A 21,333-nucleotide genomic window follows, 5' to 3' on the forward strand; every position below is an offset into this window, starting at 1 on the left:
GTTCCCATACCCAAGACAGGCTAATAAGAAGGCAGACCCGGCCACATAGAGATGGTGGCAAGAGATTAAGTGTGCCACAAATAAAGCTGGTCAGGTACCCTCATCACCCGCCAAGCTTGTTCATGCCTAAGCATGCATGTACAACCACACACGGACTCCTACTCCAGAGAAGCACAATGCTGTCACAGCACCACATTAGTTAGCACATTTGGCCAACCAGAAATGCCAGCTGTTTGCTGAAGGTAGGGGAAAAAAGAGAGATGAAGACCAGGTTAAATTTCCTTTATTCTTCAGATTTTTTGTTCATAACTCGTTAAGACCCCTGCCCCTCATCCTCCACCTTTCCTTCTTTTTTTTTTTAACTTTTTTTTTTTTTTTTGCAGCCCTCTGCAGCATTAGGGAACTTTGAACCAGCTCTAATCTTCCTTTATTCCTTCTTTATCCTGGTGAACTTTGGAGAGCAGAAGCAGCTTTTAAAAACTCAAATCAAAGTGTCACGCTAAGACCTAAACTTACTGTTTTGTCACATTTAGAATCAACACCAAACTCCCCACCAAAGGCCCTGAGGTCTCACATGGCCCAGCACCTTCTACCTTCTGGTATTCCACACCCAGACACACTGGACTGCCATGCAGGGCCTCTGCATCTGCTGTTCCTTCTTCTGAAGCACCCTTGCCCATTCTTATCATGCAGGTCTTGCACAAATGCCTCTTCTGGAATGAGTTTTCCCTTCTTGAGCCCCCAGCTCCCACCCCCTAGCAGTGCCTATTAGAGCACCCACATCACCCACCACCATCTCAGATACTCGCCACCGTCCCCTACCTGAGAGAACACCCACCTGGGGCGGTTACAACCACACGCCCTCAGGGCACCAGGGGTCAGGGGGCCAAGGGCCCCCTGGTGTCAGCAACTGGGCCAGTTTGTTTTCCTGCACATTCCCCAAGGCCTAGACTAGCGCCCAACCAAGAGGAAGGGTACAGTTGACAGTGGTGAGTGGAATTATTTCACAGGATGGGAGATCCTGGATAAGGGGCTGCTGGAGGCCGCATCTCTGTGAATCACATCCTTTAAGCACGCTCACTGTCCCACCCAGGGCTTCCCCTTTCCCCACAGAACCTGAGGGAGACGTGCGGTCGCCCCACAGCTTCTATTTTCATCCCTGCAGCTGCACTAGTTAACAAGCAAGGTTAACTTCAGAGGCCATGAGAGAAACCTGAGGGTCACGTGATACACATGCCAGAGCACTTCCTTTTTCAAACCCCTCCTTACTAAGACTCAAAGCAAGAATTCAGGCTGCTAGAACCCTGCCAGTTTTCAAAAGGTTTGACAGTGCGGCTGGTGTGATAGCAATTCATTGTGGGGGAGGAGTTGAATTTAACTGTCTTTGTGAACAACAAGCAGTAGAGGAGGGCCTGCCTCCCCAGACCACTGAGGCAAGGACATCTGAGGAGCATTTTCACAAGCCCCCATGACTCCCCAATACCCTGAAGGCATGCGGTTGTAGCATCAGGTGGGTGTTCTCTCTGGTAAAGCAGTTCCTTGAGGGGGCCAGGTCTGCAAGGCAGCAGACATTGAAGGGTGATCCCTGCCAATGTGGTCTGACCTGAAACGGGCAACTGTTGGCCACATTATCCCAGATCATGAGATTAGCAGACCAGGCCCTAAGAGCCAGTGGCTTATCTCCACCCACTGCCTGGGCTCATGGGCACCCATTCCTTGAACTCAGACCTCAAGTGAGCAAGTATGTCCACCTATCTCTGTGGGAAAAGTACTGCTCTCTGGATTGTAATGGCATATTTCCCACCACCTCCTCTCCCCACAAATATTCTGACTACAGAGCCGATGGAGGATGGCCCTCACACACCAGAATGCCGTGGTCTTTTGCTGACCTTTAGATGAGTAGCATTGAGGTGGCTGGTTTGGGACCTACTATGGGTCACTGCGTCTTTGCCCTCCATGCGTACAGGGAGGCTGATGCACTGGGCAGGATCTTGTGTAAACTCAAATATGCGGAGGCAACTGACATTACTGAAACAGGGGTTGAAGTGATAGCCTTCATTCTCCATTCTTTTTATACGATATAGAGCATTCATGATGTCTCTTTAGTATACATTCTTATTCTTTCATGTCTCCAAAGTTTCTTTCTAAATTAACATTTCAGTGTTCTGTTTTGGATATTCAAAGAAAATCAGATGGCAGTGGCTTCATGATTTGGGTTTCATTCCTTTTTCCCAGGAGTTCTCCTACCCCAGGCTTGTAGGCTGCAGCCATCAGCTGAGAGAAGGGGTGGGGAAGGCCAGAGCAGCAGGCCCTGGGAGCAACCACAGGCCCAGCAGGTCTCCTAATACTCATGCAGATGCCCACAGCCTTTGCACACCACAGCCAGAGAGAAGGGGCCCGGCTGCCCATCCAGCTCCTGGCCTGAAGACCAGCTCTTCAGGCTCTGTGCCAAAACCCACTCAGCTCTTGGTTACTCCTCTTCCTCCTTGCCTGAAACAGGCAACTCCAGGCTTCTTACAGAAGTGTGTTCTGTGGGGACCCACCAAGGCCAACTTCACAAGGGTCCCAGGACAGAGCTGCCAGGAGGGGTGCACGGAGCACACACACCAGGCCTTTCACATTTGGGCACAACAAGCCTGGTGGGGACGATCTGGCTCCTGCGGGTCTAACTGTGGTGCTTCAGCTCCATCTTGGCCACTGCTGCTCGGTGCACCTCATCAGGGCCATCAGCAAAGCGCAGGGCTCGGGCCCCAGCGAAGAACTGAGCCAGTGGGTAGTTGCTGCTCAGCCCTGCTGCTCCAAAGGCCTGGAAGACACAGAGCAGGAGGGGAGGAAGCCCTGGGTGAGCCCTCATCCCTGAGAGCCCCACGAACAAGTGCCTGCTCCTAAGATGTGAGGACAGCTCAGAACAGCCACATTGCAAAGCTGTCCCCTGACACCTGTGTGACAACAGTGTTCTGTAAGACTCCAGGTGGGGCCTCACTAGCCGTCCCAGGGACACCAGGCTCCCCAGGTCTGTTCTGCTAGTTGACTTCTGCTGTTGGGAAGTCCTTCTCTAGGGCCCATGGATTGAGATTTGGGAAGGAGGCATCTCTGTGTGGTTAGGAGGCTGGGCCTGGTGTAAGAAGGACCTAGGTTCCCCAAAATCTGAGCTCAGCTCCTTGCAAGCTGAGTGACCTTGGACAAATCACTTTGCTGTGCTTCTGTTTCCATGTATTCAAAATGGAAGCAGGAATAGGACCCCTCATAGGGTTGTATCTGGGAAGGAAAAGGACAGTCATTATGGGGGGTGTGCAACCAAGGGCGGCTGTTAGTTTACAGGAGGTTGGGCAGCTGAAGGAGAGGAATTTTGAATCTTGTGAATGATTCAGAAGAACCAGCGATCCATCATCTGTGCTCACCTGAATAGCACGATCAATCACTCGGGAAGCCATGGATGGGGCCACCATTTTAATCATGGCAATATCCAGAGCTGCAGCCTACAAGGAAGAGGAGTTGTGGTGAGGAGGGCAGACCCCAGGGCGGAATGCGTGGAAGACTGAACAGTTTCACAGGGAGGAGTAGAAACAGCAGCTCAGAATAGAGATCTGAGGTCCTGCTGGACCACAAGCCTTGCCTGGTGCATGGACCCTGCCCAGCACCAATGGGTGGAGAGGCAGTGGGGGTGACAAGGAAAGTGACTTAGGATGCTGTGTGGTGTGGGAAGCTGCCTTGTCAAGGAAAGACAAGGGGTATCTTCCCAGGTGACAGGCAGCATCACTGCACACACAATGCAGAGTGGGGACTGGCCTGAGCCTCATTTGGGGTCACAACCAGCTCTGTTTCCAAAGGAAAGGTGGCATGAGGCCAGCCAGGACTCTGGGGAATTGAAGTACAAGCATCTTCCCTGAGTTTTGGATTTCAATCAAAGCCTCTGAGAGCCCTCATACCTGGCACTAGATGACCAAGAAACTAGGAACTTGAGCCTGGGTCACCCCCTGCTACCGAGGCCTCTGAGCTAAGGGTTAGAGACCCGGGAGAGAGATGGAGAAGACATCTCTCCCGAGAGATGGATGGAGAGATGGATTGACATGGCATCATGCCTGGTGTTAGGAGGCACTCAGAAAGAGCCATTTAAGGAATAATGTCATGTTGAAAATAAAGCTTCTCCTCTGGTTAACTCCCTGGCTTATTCTCAGTTTGCCTGATGCCTGGAAGACCAGGCAGGTCTGTGGCTCAGGCCAGGGCCATATGGCCCTGTCAGGCCTGCTGACAGATGGTCACTGGGTCAGTAAAACAGAAAGGTCAGTCCTCTTTATTGTATCGTTTCCGTTTTTGAAAAGCTGCCCAGGTAGTTCCAACAAGAATTGAGGCAAAGTTATTTACGTCAAGGAGCCAAGCGCTTTCTCTGTGGTTTGCTGAGTGGGGAGGGAAGAGTCAACATCTAGATTTCTGGGCTGGCATCCCTCACCGTGTCCTCTGGACCTGTCCTCTGTGAGGTCCCTCAGCCTCCTACCTTATTTCCCACCACATCCATGACATGGGCAGCTTTCAGCACCAGCAGCCGGGCCTGCTCGATCTCCACGCGGGACAGGGCAATGTCTGCCAGGACCGTGCCCTGCTCTACAAGGGGCTTCCCAAAGGCCACACGGGACTTCACCTGTGGACACAGGAGACAGGACAGGAGGCATGGACTGCCCTGCAGAGGAGAGGGTGGAAGAAGCACAGGAGAGGGCGGGGGCATGGGGGAAGCTAGACAATGTGGTGGCTGAACAAATTATCTCCAGGAACCCCTTTACTTCAGCCATTCTGCCCCATCTGGGCAGGCCTGGCCTCCAAGCAGGACAGAGCTTGATCTGAGTCGCCTGTGGCCCAGGGCTACTCTGGTAACCAGGCAGTGACTGTGGGCGCCTCACACAGGCCAGGAGGGCGCCCTCTGCTGACAGAGGGCCTGCTTCACATCCTGAGGAACTCTTGGGAGCAAAGTCTGGGTGCCAGAGCCCTCTTGTGGGCAACTGTTATTGCAATGGGGATTCTATAGTCTTTGAAAACTACAATCAATCAGAAGAACTTAAGGGATCTTTTCTCTGCCCCCTTTTTTTTAACTAAAAACAGATAATGACACCAATTATATTACTAATGGCAGAAAAGTATACATTTTCAGACCAAAAAAAAAAAAAAGCATTTTTTTTAACAAAAAAATAGAATCATATCCTTTATAATGCTTTTGTAGCCTGCTTTTTTTTAATTAAGGGTTATCTCTTTACATATATTAAGAAACAGATTTCTACAGCGTTGCTTTGGAATTTCACTGCATGCCCATAACCAGGGTTATTTGACCAAGCTCTACTTGTTAGCCTCACAGCTTGTTTCAAAGTATTATAATCATGGTTGTGGTGAACCTCTCCTAGTATCAAATCTAATTACTCTTTATGATCAGGTCCTATGAGTGGGATGGCCACATCAATACTTGGAACCTTCTAAGACTGCTTTTGAACTGTGGTGTTGGAGAAGACTCTTGAGAGTCCCTTGGACTGCAAGGAGATCCAACCAGTCCATTCTGAAGGAGGTCAGTCCTGGGATTTCTTTGGAAGGAATGATGCTAAAACTGAAACTCCAGTACTTTGGCCACCTCATGCGAAGAGTTGACTCATTGGAAAAGACTCTGATGCTGGGAGGGATTGGGGGCAGGAGGAGAAGGGGACGACAGAGGATGAGATGGCTGGATGGCATCACCGACTCGATGGATACGAGTTTGAGTGAACTCTGGGAGTTGGTGATGGACAGGAGGCCTGGCGTGCTGCGATTCATGGGGTCGCAAAGAGTCGGACATGACTGAGCGACTGAACTGAACTGAAGACTTCTGGCATGTACACTCAAGCTGCTCTGCAGGATGAGACTAGATACTGTACCTGAGCCCTTAAAGAGAGCATTTTCTTTAAAAAAAAACAAAACTAAAAACAAAAACATAAAACAAAGAAATTGGACAGTAAAAGGGTGTGAATCTCAGATTTGCTCAGTGATCTATGCACACATGACCATCTCTGTTCTTTGGACAGTATCTTGTGAGATATTTTGGGGGCTCAAAGGTTCCTTCAGTTTTCTTTGCAAAATTGGTATCACTGATTTGAATTACCATTGCCAGCAAGAGCTTTCATTTGTGTGGACTTGGAACCTTCCAGGGGTCACAGAAGAATAAAGTTTTAAATGTGCTGGGGGAGGAGGATGGTGCAGGGCTGGATGCTAGAGCCCTGAGTTCTCTCTATTACCTGATTTTTAAAGATGAACTGATAGAAGAAATGGTCATCAGTAGACCATGACCCTGTGGACTTGGAACCTTGCCCTCTGCTGTCACAGAGCCTGGCCTTTTCCTTCTGGTCACCTTGACAGGGCAAGGCCCATTCTGCTCTGGATTTGAAACTTCAGCAAAGTAAAAGAGGCAGAGCAAACACAAGGACACAGCTTCTTGTAAAGAACATCACCTTGCTTCACCTGCTAAGTCTGCTCTCAGGAAACAGTTAGGATTAGAAGTCTGAAAGGAAGACAGATGGGTCGTTCTGGTCCAGAGACAGGCGCAAAGAGAAGTACTTACTCGGGCCTTCATGAGCGCCAGCGCCCTCTCCGAGCAGCCAATCAGCCGCATGCAGTGATGGATCCTGCCGGGACCCAGTCGGCCCTGGGCAATCTCAAAGCCCCGGCCGGGGCCCAGGATGATGTTCTCTTTGGGCACACGGACCTGCTCGAACAGGACTTCACCGTGGCCACCTGAAAGACAGAAAGGGTACTTCGAGTGATCTGCCTACACATTTTCCTTGGATGTGTTTATCTCATCTGCTGGCAATATTTCTGCCCTTTTGTAGCCTTCTAACAGGAACGTGGTTGAACAGTGAGGGAGAACAAAATGGAGCCTATTAAAAATAGAAAATAAGTCACTAATTTACACAATAACAAATGAATAGCTTGGCATTCCTTTTCTAAAACATGACTCTAGGGATTTCCTGGTGGTCTAGTGGTTAAGAATCCACCTGCCAAAACAGGGGACATGGGTTCAACCCCTGATCTGGGAAGACCCCAAATGCCTCGCGGCAACTACGTCCATGCACCACAACTACTGAGTCTGCACTCTAGAGCCCAAATCGCAACTACTGAAGCCTGTGCACCTAGAGCCTATATTCTACCATAGGAGAGGCCACCAAAATGAGAAGCCCACACACCATGATGAGGAGCAGCCTCTGCTCACCGCAACTAAAGAAAGCCTGAAGGCAACTGTGAAGACCAGATACAACCAAAAATAAAGAAATCTTAAAAAAAAAAAAAAAAAAAAAGGTAACTCTAACTTAAACTGGAACTCCCTAGCAGTATTGTGACTCTACAGTGTATTGACCCTATGGGAACTCTGAAGTCAAAATGTGGACATCGTCAACAGAGAGAAAGAGCCCCTGTGAGAGGACCTCCAAGCCAGGAAATCGGCTTTCCACACTGAGGTCTAGAAGAGAAGGTCTGGAGGCCACTTCCTGCCTCCATTCTCTGTGGCCTTCTTACCTCCTAGACTCCTGCTTGTCTTCTATGATTAAAAGAGAAAACAACAACAACAACAGATGAATGCCTGTCTGAAACTTGCCAACATGGTTGATACTCATGAATGGAACTGAAATGCAGGAGCACATGGCCTTCCAAATTTCCTTAGACTCATAAAGGTGTTACTTTTGCACTGAGCAAGGGTTGCCCAAAGCCTTTTCCCCAGACCCAGACCCAGACCCACACAGAGAAGCGAGCTGTTCCCAAAAGGCCAACCTGGTGCATCCTCCAGCCCATACACCGTCAGTGGCCGGATGATTTTTATCCCTGGGGTATCCATGGGAACCAAGAGTATAGACTGCTGCTGGTGGCGTGGGGCATGTGGGTCTGTTTTTCCCATAAACACGCAGAGCTGGCAGCGAGGATCCAGGATGCCTGCCAGGAAAGGAGAGAGACAGACCCCCATCATCTGACACCACGGCCATCAGCTCTCCTTAAACACTGAGTCTCCTGGCCCACAGAAGCTGAAGTCAGCGAGCAGATGGGGCCCTTTAAGATGTCACGTGATCAGATGGGGACATGCAGCCCTCTGACCAGCAATAAGAGCAACTGGTTTCTGTCCCAGTGAGGAAGGAATCCAACATCCTAAGAACAGTTGATTTGTAAAGCACCACATTGGGTTGAAAATATACTTTGGAGACAAGAGGCTGAAAACTGCTACTTTATCAGTAGCAGCCTGTTCTGCTTTGTTCCCACGGGAGGTAGAAACATGCTGGCTTTGGGCACAGGCTTCAGATTCAGGCCAGCCTTGAACTCTGGGTGGTTCCCTACTTGCCAAGAGGGGGGCTAGTACCTTGGGCAGTGACTCAAGTCACTTCTCCATCCTGGTTTCCTTCTCTGTGAAGTGGGGATAATACCACAGACCTTCTGGGGAAGGGTGGAGACTCGGTGAGGGGAGGTCCCCACAGCATGTACCGAGGGCCCTGGAGAGTTAAAGCCTAGTGAACGACAGGATTATCACCAGCCCTTCTGCTGTAGCACAGCTGACCTCACAAGAGGGGGACACCATTGAGGAAGTGACCTCCGGCCTGTCTAAAGGGAGACACCCACAGCAGAATGAAGAGAGTGGGGAGTGGAGGAGAGATTCCTGGAACTGTCACATGTGGGGTCACCTGGAGTCCATGTAGAACCTTTGGTTCTCTCAGGGTTTGCTGCCTCTTCTGGGAACAGAGACAGAATCTCCTTTGTGTTAACTGGAAGTGAAGCTAGTCCCTCCCACAGTTTCTCAGACAACAGCAGGGCAGAGAAGACGTGCTTGTCAGGGAAGACCCACATAAATGTGATTGAAAAATGAATTTCAGGCCAAATACCTGTGATCCACCACTTGTGACCGTTGATGACATAGAAGCCATCTTCCTCTCGGATGGAAGACTCAATGTTGGTGGCATCCGAGGAGGCGACCTGAGTGAGAGCACATTCTGATTAGAGCTGGCAAGGGTCCTGAGTTCCCTGATGGCAGAGCCCGATGGGGCTGGGTGAGGGTCTGGCCTGATGAGGAGCGCCTGTGGGTGACCCAAGGTAGGCACCTGGGGCTCAGTCATAGCGAAACAGGAGCGAGCCTTTCCCTCCAGCAATGGAATCAACCAGCGGGCCTTCTGCTCCTCGGTGCCGTATCGAACCAGAAGCTCCATGTTCCCCGTGTCTGGAGCAGAACAGTTAAAAATCTGGAATGAAGAAAAAGCATAAGAGTGACTTCCACTTCCATATTTAAAATTCAAACATCTCAGAAACATGAACTCTTTCATGTCACAGGTCCTCTAACACCGTCAGGAAAGTCCTTCCTCTCCCCAAGGAAATGCAAAGACCCACAACATTCTGAATACAGTAGCTCAGAGGCCCCTGAAGCTCAACCTCAGAGCTCCTTGGGGAGAGAAAGTAGATTGGAGCTGTTGGGTTGAGGCTCCACAGAAGCCAGCCAGGCTGTGCTCAGCCAGGCCCTAACTTCCTGAGAAGACGCCATCCCTGGCTCCTTTCCTGCTCTGGCTCCAGTCACCTGCCTGCAGTGTCTTTACTCATAAGAAGTCTGAGTTTGTGTCAGAGCTCCTGAGGCCAGTGCTGCTGCAGGGAACCCCATCAGCCTAGGAGGATGGCTGAACTCTCTGGAGGACAAGGATTTTCTCCCATGCTGAGGAAGACGGTAAAGAAAGTACCTCGGGAGCATACAGAGACGTGCCCATGACCTCACACAAATGTGCGTACTCCATGTTGGTCAGCCCTGCTCCGTATTTCTTCTCAGGATCAGTCTCCAGGGGTAGGAAAAGGTTCCAAAGTCCTTCAGCCTTGGCTTTCTCCTGTCATGGCAAAAAGAAATCAGGGGTTCACACAGGGTGGCCTTCATTTTATTTTGGCCCATGAAAAATAATAAGTCCTAATCATCAGGCGGGATACAACCCCACAGATCTGTGGGAGGAGAATGGGAGGTGTCTGGGGACAGCCCATTCCAAACAGGGATGGTGCAATCAGTTCACTTCCCCGTGTCTACATCCCAGATGCCCCTCTAGCCCACTTCCATCACTGCTAGCATCACTACTGTCATCACAACACAGCTAGACCTCACATCATGAACACAAGAGAGTGAAGGTCCTTTACCGAGTCTGCAGGGAACCAGCCCAGAGATGTGGCGGCAGTCTCAGTTGCTTTGAGAATAATATGATGATGATGGGTGATGAGGTACCTAAGGAAATCCCCTGTCCAGCTTTCTTCATGAGGCACAACTTTGGTCCTGGGGAAGTACCCCTAGGTTTCTGAACATAGCTCCCGACAGGGAAACCAGGGAGTCCAGCCTGGGGATCAGGAACCCAGACCGTGAGTCAGACTGCCTGATTCAGACCCTGCCCCACCACACCTGTTGGGAGACCTTGGGCAAGATAGTGGAGCTCCCCATGGCAGTTTCCTTATCCCTGACAGGGGACGTCACCAACCACCATACCAGTCACAGCTACTGAGTGAGACTAGGAATGGAGGTGACTGACTGGAAAAAGGATCCGAATGGGAAGATTATCAGGAGTTCAGGTTAGAGGAGGAGGCTCAGAAATGGATGGGAATCCAGGCAGCTTAGAGAATGGCAGCAGGACAGACACTCAGCAGTCCTGCTGTTCAGTGAGTGAGTGCCAGCTGTTTTCTCTATCGAAAACTCTTCTGGTTCCAGGTAGGGACCACGGAGCTGCCCCCACGTGCCCAGTTCCTGCCCGGGTGTTGTGGGGTGGGTTGAGCTGGCACCTTGACTACAGCTCTGCCAGACTGTCCAAAGGCAGGGAGGGAGGCACCCACATGACTAGGGTGCTACTACCCAAAGAAAGGAGAAGAGACACTAGGGAGCCAACCTATGTCCAAAACATGCATCTCACTAGATTGTTGGCAAGATTAATTAGGTAACACAGAGAACACAGAGTGCTGGACTCAGAAGCTGGGGCTACAATAAATATTAGTGATGATGGAAAGTCTTCCCACTGGGAGGGTACCACCTGGCTGGCTCTTCCATTACATGGGGGCTGCGCTCTAGAACATATACTTCTAGAATCAGCACATACACTTGTCTCATGGCTGTGTTAAGCTAATTAGCTGAGACTGCAGTGACCAAGGAGAGGAAGGACAGATTAACTGGAACAAATGAAGCAGCAAAGGAAAGGAGAATTAGGAAAAGAAGCAAGGGAGTTCTGAGAAGAGGAAGAATAAGGAAATGAATAGAATCATCTCCTTGTGGGAGGGGAAAACACATAGATTTGAGCCCGGAAGATCTGCATTGAGTCCAGGTGATACTATTTCTAGTTGTGTCCCTGGACAAATTTGATTTCTTATCTTTAAATTGAGGTTCATAACGCTTAGCTCATAGGATTTGTGAGATGTAGTACAAATGCCAAATACTTCTCACTTACGAGTAGTAATGACACTTGATAAAAGCTGTGAGCCATTCTTTTACCACTCTCCCCAATAATCTTAGTTGTCCTTATGATTCCCATTCAGGTACGACCACAAGTAGAACATTCTCTAGGTTTTTCCTATACATTCACTTAGAAACTAGAGGTGTTCATGGCAATAATGTCTGCTTTCCAATACTTCTGTGCACTGGATGGGTACATTTAATGAGTGAGGATTAAGTGTGCAGGTCAGCAGGTGGGGTATAGGACATTTCATAAGGTAATGGGAGTACAGAATGGTATGCACCTTACTGATGAAAAGGACCTAAAATGGTCTCATTCAGGAATTCCCTGGCAGTCCAGTAGTTAGGACACAGTGCTTTCACTGGGCGGGGGGAGGGCAGGTCGGGGGAGGGTGTCAGGTTCGATCCCTGGTGGGGGAACTAAGATCCCGTGTGCTGTGGGGCCACAAAGCCCAAAGGCTGCAACTAGAGAAGCCAGAGCACTTTGGGGTCTGTGTGCTCTAGAGACCATGGGCCACAACTACTGAGCCTGTGTAAGAGATGCAACGAGAGGAAAAAAAAGTCAATGCACACCACAACTAGAGAAAGCCCATGCACCACAATTAAGACCCAGCCAGCCACAAGTTAAAAAAAAAGACACTGTAGAAACAGTAAGTGGACACAGAAGCATTCAAGCATTTGATGCACCTTGCTTGCACAGGATCCAAACCGCTTCTTACTCTGGGGTGCTCTCTCACTGTAAAAATTTCAGGGGCATCAACATGTGAGCACTGGACCTACACATGACTGGCTGAAAATTCCCACCTCAATCTCAGTGTCCTGGGGAAGCATCCAGTGGAGACCTGGCCATTGCCCTAGTGACAGCTGTGACCACACTCCTGGCAGTCAGCATTCCCTTGGCTTCTACTGTCTCTTTCAGCTGGCTCTTCAGCCTCCCTGTCCATATTAGCAGCTAGCTGCTCACTCTGCTGCTTTGGTACCTGGAGTGACCTACACTGAGATCCCCACAGTGTCTCTCAGCCGGGGGCAGGGTAGCCAAATTACGGTGCACCCCCAATGTGGTCCTCTCGGGGATCCATCTCCAGGCACTGACATGGGATACATCATTAAATAACATAAGCCAGTGGGAGATTCAAATAATTGAATAAAACAGTTTCATTACAATAGGATGTGGGAATATATATATATATTTCTATATATTATAGGAATAATATATATATATTACTCTGTACTAGAAGAATGGAACTGGAAGCCTATAAATCAAATTGTTGACAGTCACTATCTCAGAGGCCAGAGAACTTTATAGAACTCTTTCTATGTCATGAATTCTTTCTAATCTTGCCATGTTTGAACTCTGGTTAATTTGCAACAGGTTTGTTACTATGAAAGTAGAGATAATGCCAATTCATTTTAAAGTAAGTCTGGTTGCATCACAGGCAGAATATGTGCTCCTGAAGACCTCAGATAACTTAAGAACTAACACAAGCCAAGACCAATCCTGAAAAAGAACAGCAGGTATTTCCATTATACACTAAACTGATGTCACTGTGTGTCAGGAGCATAAACGTAGTTTACAGTTGATGTGGCCCTTCAGGTTTGATGTTACGGATTCTTTAAAGACAGTGTCATTTAACTGATGCAATTTATATCACTGTCTCAAATTTACATGATTCAGACATGTATAAAATGAGTCCATCTGCCTCAGAGTTAGAAGCCACAGACTTGGCATTCCTCTGCCTGCGGTGAGTATCAGGCCAGGACGTGGTCACACAGAAAGAACAATGAAGTGAAACTGAGTGATCTACGCTGGCTCTTTCTAGTGGTGGTGGCAGCAGAGACCACTGAACTCAACTCTTCCATCTCTTCACAGCCTGAGAAGGAACAGATATGGCCAGCTAAGGTTGTACGAGTTAAGCTAAGATATGGACGAGCTAAGGTTGGGCTGTACTAACGAAAGGCTGCTTTACCTTGAGATCTTCGACCAGTGGGGAGGGGGTCCACCTCTCAGCTGAGACCTGGTGACGCTGTAGCTCCGGCTCAGCGGGGTACACATGTCGTTCCATAAACTCCTTCAGCTTCTGATATAGCTCCCTGACTCGGTGGGGAAGGCCTTCTGGAGAGAAGATCAGAGCTCCCTTTGAGGCATGAGCTGGAGAAGAGTCTGTGGAGGTGACATAACTCCTCGTGCCTGGGGTCCTCAGCAGAGACCATGTATGGTGGGACCTCATTAATGGTTTGGTGGCTGGCATTTCCTTAAAAATCTGGAACCCCTCTTTGATTGCAAAATCCCATGCCAGGTTGGACATAAATTCTGTCAGCTTCCCAGTTTGTTTTGCAGTCGCCGAGCTTGCTTGCCCTAAGTAGAGGCAAAGAAAACCAGTGAGAACCCCCTAAACAACCCTTAATAGTACTAACGTATAACAGTATTGTTGTTCCATCAGCAGCAACTACAACTGCTGAGTACTTGACATGTACCAGACTTAGTGCTGAGTGTCTGATGTTCAACTCACTGAATTCCTGGAGTTGCATGACTGTTTTAATCCCCATTTTACAAAGATCAATAATCAGATTGATTACATTCTTTGCAGCCAAAGATGGAGAAGCTCTATACAGTCAGCAAAAATGAGACCAGGAGCTGACTACAACTCAGATCATGAACTCCTTATTGCCAAATTCAGACTTAAATTGAAGAAAGTAGGGAAAATCACTAGATCATTGCTGCTGCTGCTGCTAAGTCGCTTCAGTCGTGTCAGACTCTGTGCGACCCCAGAGACAGCAGCCCACCAGGCTTCCCTGTCCCTGGGATTCTCCAGGCAAGAACACTGGATTGGGTTGCCATTTCCTTCTCCAATGCATGAAAGTGAAAAGTGAAAATGAAGTCGCTCAGTCATGTCAGACTCTTCGCGACCCACCAGGCTCCTCCATCCATGGAATTTTCCAGGCAAGAGTACTGGAGTGGGTGCCATCGCCTTCTCCGACTAGACCATTGAGGTATGACCTAAATCAAATCCCTTACAATTATACAGTGGAAGTGACAAATAGATTTAAGGGACTAGATTGGGATTTAAGGGACTAGATTGGATAGACACAGTGCCTGATGAACTATGGACGGAAGTTGGTGACATTGTACAGGAGGCAGTGATCAAGACCATCCCTAAGGAAAAAAAAAATGCAAAAAACCAAACTGGCTGTCTGAGGAGGCATTACAAATAGCTATGAAAAGAAGAGAAGTGAAAAGCAAAGGAGAAAAGGAAAGATATACCCATTTGAATGCAGAGTTCTAACGAATAGCAAGCAGACATAAGTAAACCTTATAGCAAGCAGACATAAGTAAACCTTCCTCAGTGGTCAGTGCAAAGAAATAGAGGAAAACAAAAGAATGGGAAAGACTAGAGATCTCTTCAAGAAAATTAGAGATACTAATGGAACATTTCATGCAAAGATGGGTTCAATAAAGGACAGAAATGGTAGGAACCTAGCAAAAGTAGAAGATATTAAAAAGAGATGGCAAGAATGCACAAAAAAACTGTACAAAAAAGATCTTCATGACCCAGATAATCACGATGGTGTGATCACTCACCTAGAGCCAGACATCCTGGAATGTGAAGTCAAGTGGGCCTTAGAAAACATCACTACGAACAAAGCCAGTGGAGGTGAAGGAATTCTAATTGAGTTATTTCAAATCCTGTGAAAGTGCTGTACTCAATATGCCACCAAATTTGGAAAACTCAACAGTGGCCACAGGACTGGAAAAGGTCAGTTTTCATTCCAATCCCAAAGAAAGGCAATGCCAAAGAATGCTCAAACTACCGCACAATTGCACTCATCTCACATGCTAGTAAAGCAATGCTCAAAATTCTCCAAGCCAGGCTTCAGCAACATGTGAACCATGAACTTCCAGATGTTCAAGCTGGTTTTAGAAAAGGCAGAGGAACCAGAGATCAAATTGCCAACATCCGTTGGATCATCGAAAAAGCAAGAGAGTTCCAGAAAAATATCTATTTCTGCTTTATTGCCTATGCCAAAGCCTTTGACTGTGTCGATCACAATAAACTGTGGAAAATTCTGAGGGAGATGGGAATACCAGACCACCTGACCTGCCTCTTGAGAAATCTGTATGCAGGTCAGGACGCAACAGTTAGAACTGGACATGGAACAACAGACTGGTTGCAAACAGGAAAAGGAGTTCGTCAAGGCTGTATATTGTCACCCTGCTTATTTAACTTATATGCAAAGTACATCATGAGAAACGCTGGACTGGAAGAAGCACAAGCTGGAATCAAGATTGCCGGGAGAAATATCAATAACCTCAGACATGCAGATGACACCACCCTTATGGCAGAAAGTGAAGAAGAACTAAAGAGCCTCTTGATGAAGGTAAAAGAGGAGAGTGAAAAAGTTGGCTTAAAGCTCAACATTCAGAAAACGAAGATCATGGCATCCGGCCCCATCATTTCATGGCAAATAGATGGGGAAACAGTGTCAGACTTTATTTTTGGGGGCTCCAAAATCACTGCAGATGGTGACTGCAACCATGAAATTAAAAGATGCTTGCTCCTTGGAAGGAAAGTTATGACCAACCTAGATAGCATATTAAAAAGCAGAGACATTACTCTGCCAACAAAGGTCTGTCTAGTCAAAGCTATGGTTTTTCCAGTAGTCAAGTATGGATGTGAGAGTTGGACTGTGAAGAAAGCTGAGCGCCAAAGAATTGATGCTTTTGAACTGTGGTGTTGGAGAAGACTCTTGAGAGTCCCTTGGACTGCAAGGAGATCTAACCAGTCCATCCTAAAGGAGATGAGTCCTGAGTGTTCATTGGAAGGACTGATGCTTAAGCTGAAACTCTAATACTTCAGCCACCTCATGCGAAGAGTTGACTTATTGGAAAAGATTCTGATGCTGGGAGGGATTGGGGGCAGGAGGAGAAGGGGATGACAGAGGATGAGAAGGCTGGATGGCATCACCGACTCGATGGACATGAGTTTGGGTGAACTCCAGGAATTGGTGATGGACAGGGAGGCCTGGCGTGCTGCGATTCATGGGGTCGCAAAGAGTCGGACACGACTGAGCAACTGAACTGAACTGATAAGAAATCTAAACCTCAGCATCCACTTATTAATGAAGGAAAATCATACATGGGTTGGCTGGTACAGACTATAAGTCAGTCCCCAGGCTCTGGTCACTGTTGTCCCCCTGCCAACCTAAGGATGAATGCAGATCTGTGATGACATCACAGAGAGAATGCCTCTGAAACACATCCTTTTTCTCCAAAATCCACTTTCCCAGGGTAATACCAAGTATCTCTATAAGCGCTATTCACCTGAAGCTATCACAACATTGTTAACAGGCTCAACATTCAGAAAACTAAGATCATGGCATCCGGTCCCATCACTTCATGGCAAATAGATGGGGAAACAGTAGAAACAGTGACAGACTTTATGTTTTTGGGCTCCAAAATCACTGCAGATGGTGACTGCAGCCATGAAATTAAAGAATGCTTGCTCCTTGGAAGAAAAGCTATGACCAACCTAGACAGCATATTCATAAGCAGAGACATTACTTTGCCAACAAAGGTCCATCTAGTCAAGGCTATGATTTTTCCAGTAGTCATGTATGGATGTGAGAGTTGGACTATAAAAAAAGCTGCTGCTGCTGCTGCTAAGTCGCTTCAGTTGTGTCCGACTGTTAACGACCCCATGGACTGCAGCCCACCAGGCTCCTCCATCCATGGGATTTTCCAGGCAAGAGTACTGGAGTGGGTTGCCATTGCCTTCTCTGAAAGAAAGCTGAGCACCAAAGAATTGATGCTTTTGAACTGTGGTATTGGAGAAGACTCTTGAGAGTCCCTTGGACTGCAAGGAGATCCAACCAGTCCATTCTAAAGAAAATCAACTCTGAATATTCATTGGAAGGACTGACGCTGAAGCTGAAGCTCTAATACCTTGGCCACCTGATGTGAAGAGCTGACTCGTTGGAAAAGACCCTGATGCTGAGAAAGGCTGAAGGCAGGACGAGAAGGGGATGACAGAGGACAAGATGGTTGGATGCCATCACCAACTAAATGGATATGAGCAAGCTCTGGGAGACGGTGAAGGACAGGGAGGCTGGTGTGCTGCAGTCCATGGGGCTGCAAAGAGTCAGACACAACTGAGTGACTGAACAACAACAGCAACTGCCTGGCATGGTGCCTGACCTAGCAGTGGCTCTTGGGAGTGAGTGCATGATCAATTCCCCTACTGCAACTGCCCTTCTCAGAAGATTTTGACACCCTGGCTGAGAGCAGAATGCTGCCAGAAAGCCTTGGGTACTGATGAGCACAAAGCTAAAATGTCCCCATAGTACTGACAAACCCACTGCTGGGCTTCTTTCTATTTGCCGTTTTAAGTTTTCATTTTGGAAAATTTCAAAGACAAACAAAACTACAGAGAAGAATTTAATGTACCTACAGGTTTCTGCCACTCAGCTTCAACAATCATCAAAGCATGGCCAATCCTGTTTCATCCTCTGCCTTTCTACCCCTACTGCCCTGGATTTTGCTGCAGTAAATCCCAAACACCGCATCTTTATACTTATATTTCATTTATGTCTAAAAACAAAGACTTAAAAACATCCACGCAATATCATTATCACACTTAAACAGCAGTTAACTATGACACCTTAATATCCTCAACTATCTAGTCAGAATTCATTTTTCATTGATTGCCTCACAAAAATTTTTTTCAGAACATTTCTTTTTTCAAACAGGGATCTGAATAAGGTCCAAATACTGTTTTTGGTTAATGTATCTTTTAAGTCCCTGAGACAGTTAAGACTTTCTCAGAAAAATTTTTTTCAGAACATTTCTTTTTTCAAACAGGGATCTGAATAAGGTCCAAATACTGATTTTGGCTAATATATCTTTTAAGTCTCAACATCATATCACCTTTTTCACTTGTTGAAGAAACTGAATTGTTTCCCTGTGAAGTTTCCCAGAATCTGGATTTTTGTGAGTGGCTTTGTCTCAGTGGTGCTATTTAATGTGCTCCACTGAACCCTCTGTTCCCTGTAAGTTGGTGGCTGGCACTAGAGGCTTGGTCAGATCCAGGTTCAACTTTTGAGGGCAGCATCAGGAGATATGTAATGTCTGGCTGCCTCTCTCAATTTTAGCACCATTAACACTTATTTTCCGGATGCATTCATGTACCGGGATGGCAAATTGGTGCTATGCTAATTCTATCACTGGGTCCAGGATGCTTCTCTACAGAGAAACTTCCTCATTAATCATTTGGTTAACATGACAACTAATTTGTATAGGAAAGGCAGGATAAGTGGTTGACGTTTTCCCCTTCATTTACCAATTATCAGAATAATGGGCTTCCCTCTCAGCCTCCACAGTCAGCAGTGAGACTTTTAGTATCACTCTTTACTCATGGATTTAAACATACTTGATGTGTGTCATCCATTCCAGCTCTCATCCTTACTGGTGCTCAAAGTTTCCTGTCATTAGCAAGTGGGAGCCTATTCAAGTGGACTCTTGAAACAGTTAAATATGACCTTCATAATCAACAACTTCCTATCTTTCTGGTACAGGAAGATGTTCCAGATTCATCTTGTGGATTTTCTGCCCTAGACCTGAAATCAGTCACTTATCCAACGTGCCCTGGTTCCTTTTGGTAAGAATGGAATTTATAGATTATAATGTGGATGATTATAGGTATTTAATGCTACTGGCCCAGTCACTATTGCTAAGCCTTTGGGGAAGTCTTTTGGGAGAGTCTACCTTCCTGCTTTCTAATTGCTTTCCTTCTACATAGGAAACAAAATTTAATCTGTCTTTATACCTTCTTAAATAATTTAGGCTACAGATTATTTCAGTGTCTACCCTACAGAATTCAGAATGAAAACTAAATTGGCACTGTGCCATACTTGCATATATATGAACACTCCATAGGTGACACATGTATATATTGAACCATCAGTTCTAAGTAGCCAAACTTTTCTTCTCAAAAGTTCAAACTTTAAAGATACAATCTAGAAAACACTGGTTAAATAAAGTATTTTCCCATATATGTAAGAGGATCATCAAAGAAAATACAGTAATCTTTTTTTCTTCTTCAACAGTCCCCTCAATGGGCAATTTGGCAACATCTAAAAAATTTTAAATACACAAATTTTTAACCCAGAAATTCTAACTCTGGGAATTTATCCTTCAGATATATTCAAATACGAGTAAGAAACGATGTCCACCAACCACTATGTGACTGTGAAAATCTGCAGACGATCCAAAGATACATCAATAGGGTAACTGGTTAAATACATTACAGCATATCCATACAATGGAATGTACTATAGAAAGCAAAATGAATGATGTCTATACACACTCACATGGAAAGGTCTTAGTGAAGTACTGTTAAGTGGAAAAAAATAAGGAATTTGCCTTACATAGTTGTCAAATACATATATATGGCCATAATATATAAATATATATATATACACACACAATCAGTTCAGTTCAGTTGCTCAGTCATGTCCGACTCTTTGCAACCCTGTGAACTGCAGCATGCCAGGCCTCCCTGTCCATCACCAACTCCTGGAACTCACCAAACTCATGCCCATTGAGTCGGTGATGCCATCCATAGTATTTCATAGAAATTCTTTGGGATAAAAAATTTTTATATCAAGGTACTAAAAAAATAACATGTAAAATGATCACACTTTTATAAAACTTGCAGAGAGAGACAGAGAGGAGAGACAACAGATATACAGAAAAATTGGGGCCCAAAACCCTTAACTTAGCTTCGTCTTTGAGGAGTGATGCTGAAAAAAAATGGAAAACGATTTTATATTCTTCTATATGATTGAGTTCTTATTATGTGTTTTTACTTTTAAAAAGTTTTATACCTTACTTTAATAATTTTTTAAAATTCTAAATGTTTCTTAAAAACATATGATATACACTTGCTGACAAATGGTTGAATTAACTGAACTTTGTAGTTTGGTCATGAGAGGGTTTCAGGGAGAGAAGCCTCTTGGCTTTGACTCACACCCTGAGGCCAGCTCTCCTAGGCTCCCATTACCTGTGAGTGAACGCTTGTAGACTCCCTGCAGGATTGCGGCGATGCGGAAGAAGGAGAAAGCCATGTAGAAGTTCCAGTTCTCAATAGGAGGGATCCCCATGTGAAGACAGTACATCCTGAAATAGTCCTCTGCAGTAGGGATTCCCAGCTCAGTCAAATCACAGTCACTCAACCCTGAAGCGACAGAGCCAGAACTAGGCAATGACCTCAGCTCCCCCGTGGCTCCCAATATTTGAATTCTGAAAATCATCTTGTCCCTTGGAAATAAGTTTCACAACTAGTTCAAAGGGTTATAGGTCATCATTTTAAGATGTCTGGAATCCAAGCATGAAGCTGTTCTTCATAACCTGGTTCTTAAAAGTTTTGGACTAAACTGGCAGTAAAGGAAGGGAGGGGCCTCCAGGTTCCATCTGGACCACAGGTCAGGGTGGATGCATATTATTTTCTATCAGTCATTTGATAAAAAATGGTATTCAAAGAAATCTCACCAAATTATGAAAAAGATAACTGCAACAGATAAAAAATCTTACTGATTTTCTTCATTTATAACATTTTGATGGTTCAGAAACATATAATATATTCTGTTCCAAGAATTTATCCTAGGAGTATACCTTATATACAGGCAAAGATATTACTATGCAGATATTCACTGCCCTTTTTGTGGAAGCACAGGGAAGTTAGTAAGAATTAAAAAAAAAAAAAAAAAAAAACTGGAAACAAATACCCAAATTGAAATCAAACCAAATGCCTTGAATGAGTAAATTCTTTAACAATGAAATCCTATGCTGTCATTAAAAACGATACTGTAGAAGAAATACTAAATACCTGAATTTCATGAAG

At 46.2% G+C, this 21,333-nt stretch overlaps 1 protein-coding gene across 7 annotated transcripts in view; it reads right to left on the reverse strand.

The window, feature by feature from the left end:
- Positions 1-267: 267 nt before the first annotated feature.
- The window catches only part of LOC113907511 (acyl-CoA dehydrogenase family member 10), a 49,351-nt gene continuing 28,285 nt past the window's right edge, over positions 268-21,333 (reverse strand). For 5 of the 7 annotated variants that reach the window (XM_027566762.1, XM_027566760.1, XM_027566766.1 and 2 more), the window contains 10 exons: positions 20,494-20,667; positions 13,405-13,793; positions 9,708-9,848; positions 9,084-9,221; positions 8,868-8,958; positions 7,774-7,932; positions 6,572-6,744; positions 4,496-4,639; positions 3,402-3,479; positions 2,199-2,806 (listed from right to left, as the gene is read on the reverse strand). In XM_027566762.1, the coding sequence (XP_027422563.1) occupies positions 2,666-2,806; positions 3,402-3,479; positions 4,496-4,639; positions 6,572-6,744; positions 7,774-7,932; positions 8,868-8,958; positions 9,084-9,221; positions 9,708-9,848; positions 13,405-13,793; positions 20,494-20,667 (1,628 nt within the window). In that variant the 3' untranslated portion in view covers positions 2,199-2,665. Of the gene's footprint in view, positions 2,807-3,401; positions 3,480-4,495; positions 4,640-6,571; positions 6,745-7,773; positions 7,933-7,953; positions 8,481-8,867; positions 8,959-9,083; positions 9,222-9,707; positions 9,849-13,404; positions 13,794-20,493; positions 20,668-21,333 lie in introns of those variants that run through there. The other 2 variants (XM_027566759.1, XM_027566764.1) reach the window with 2 other exon arrangements.

The sequence above is a fragment of the Bos indicus x Bos taurus genome, chromosome 17, assembly GCF_003369695.1.
Source record: "Bos indicus x Bos taurus breed Angus x Brahman F1 hybrid chromosome 17, Bos_hybrid_MaternalHap_v2.0, whole genome shotgun sequence".
Taxonomy (NCBI): Eukaryota; Metazoa; Chordata; class Mammalia; order Artiodactyla; family Bovidae; genus Bos; species Bos indicus x Bos taurus.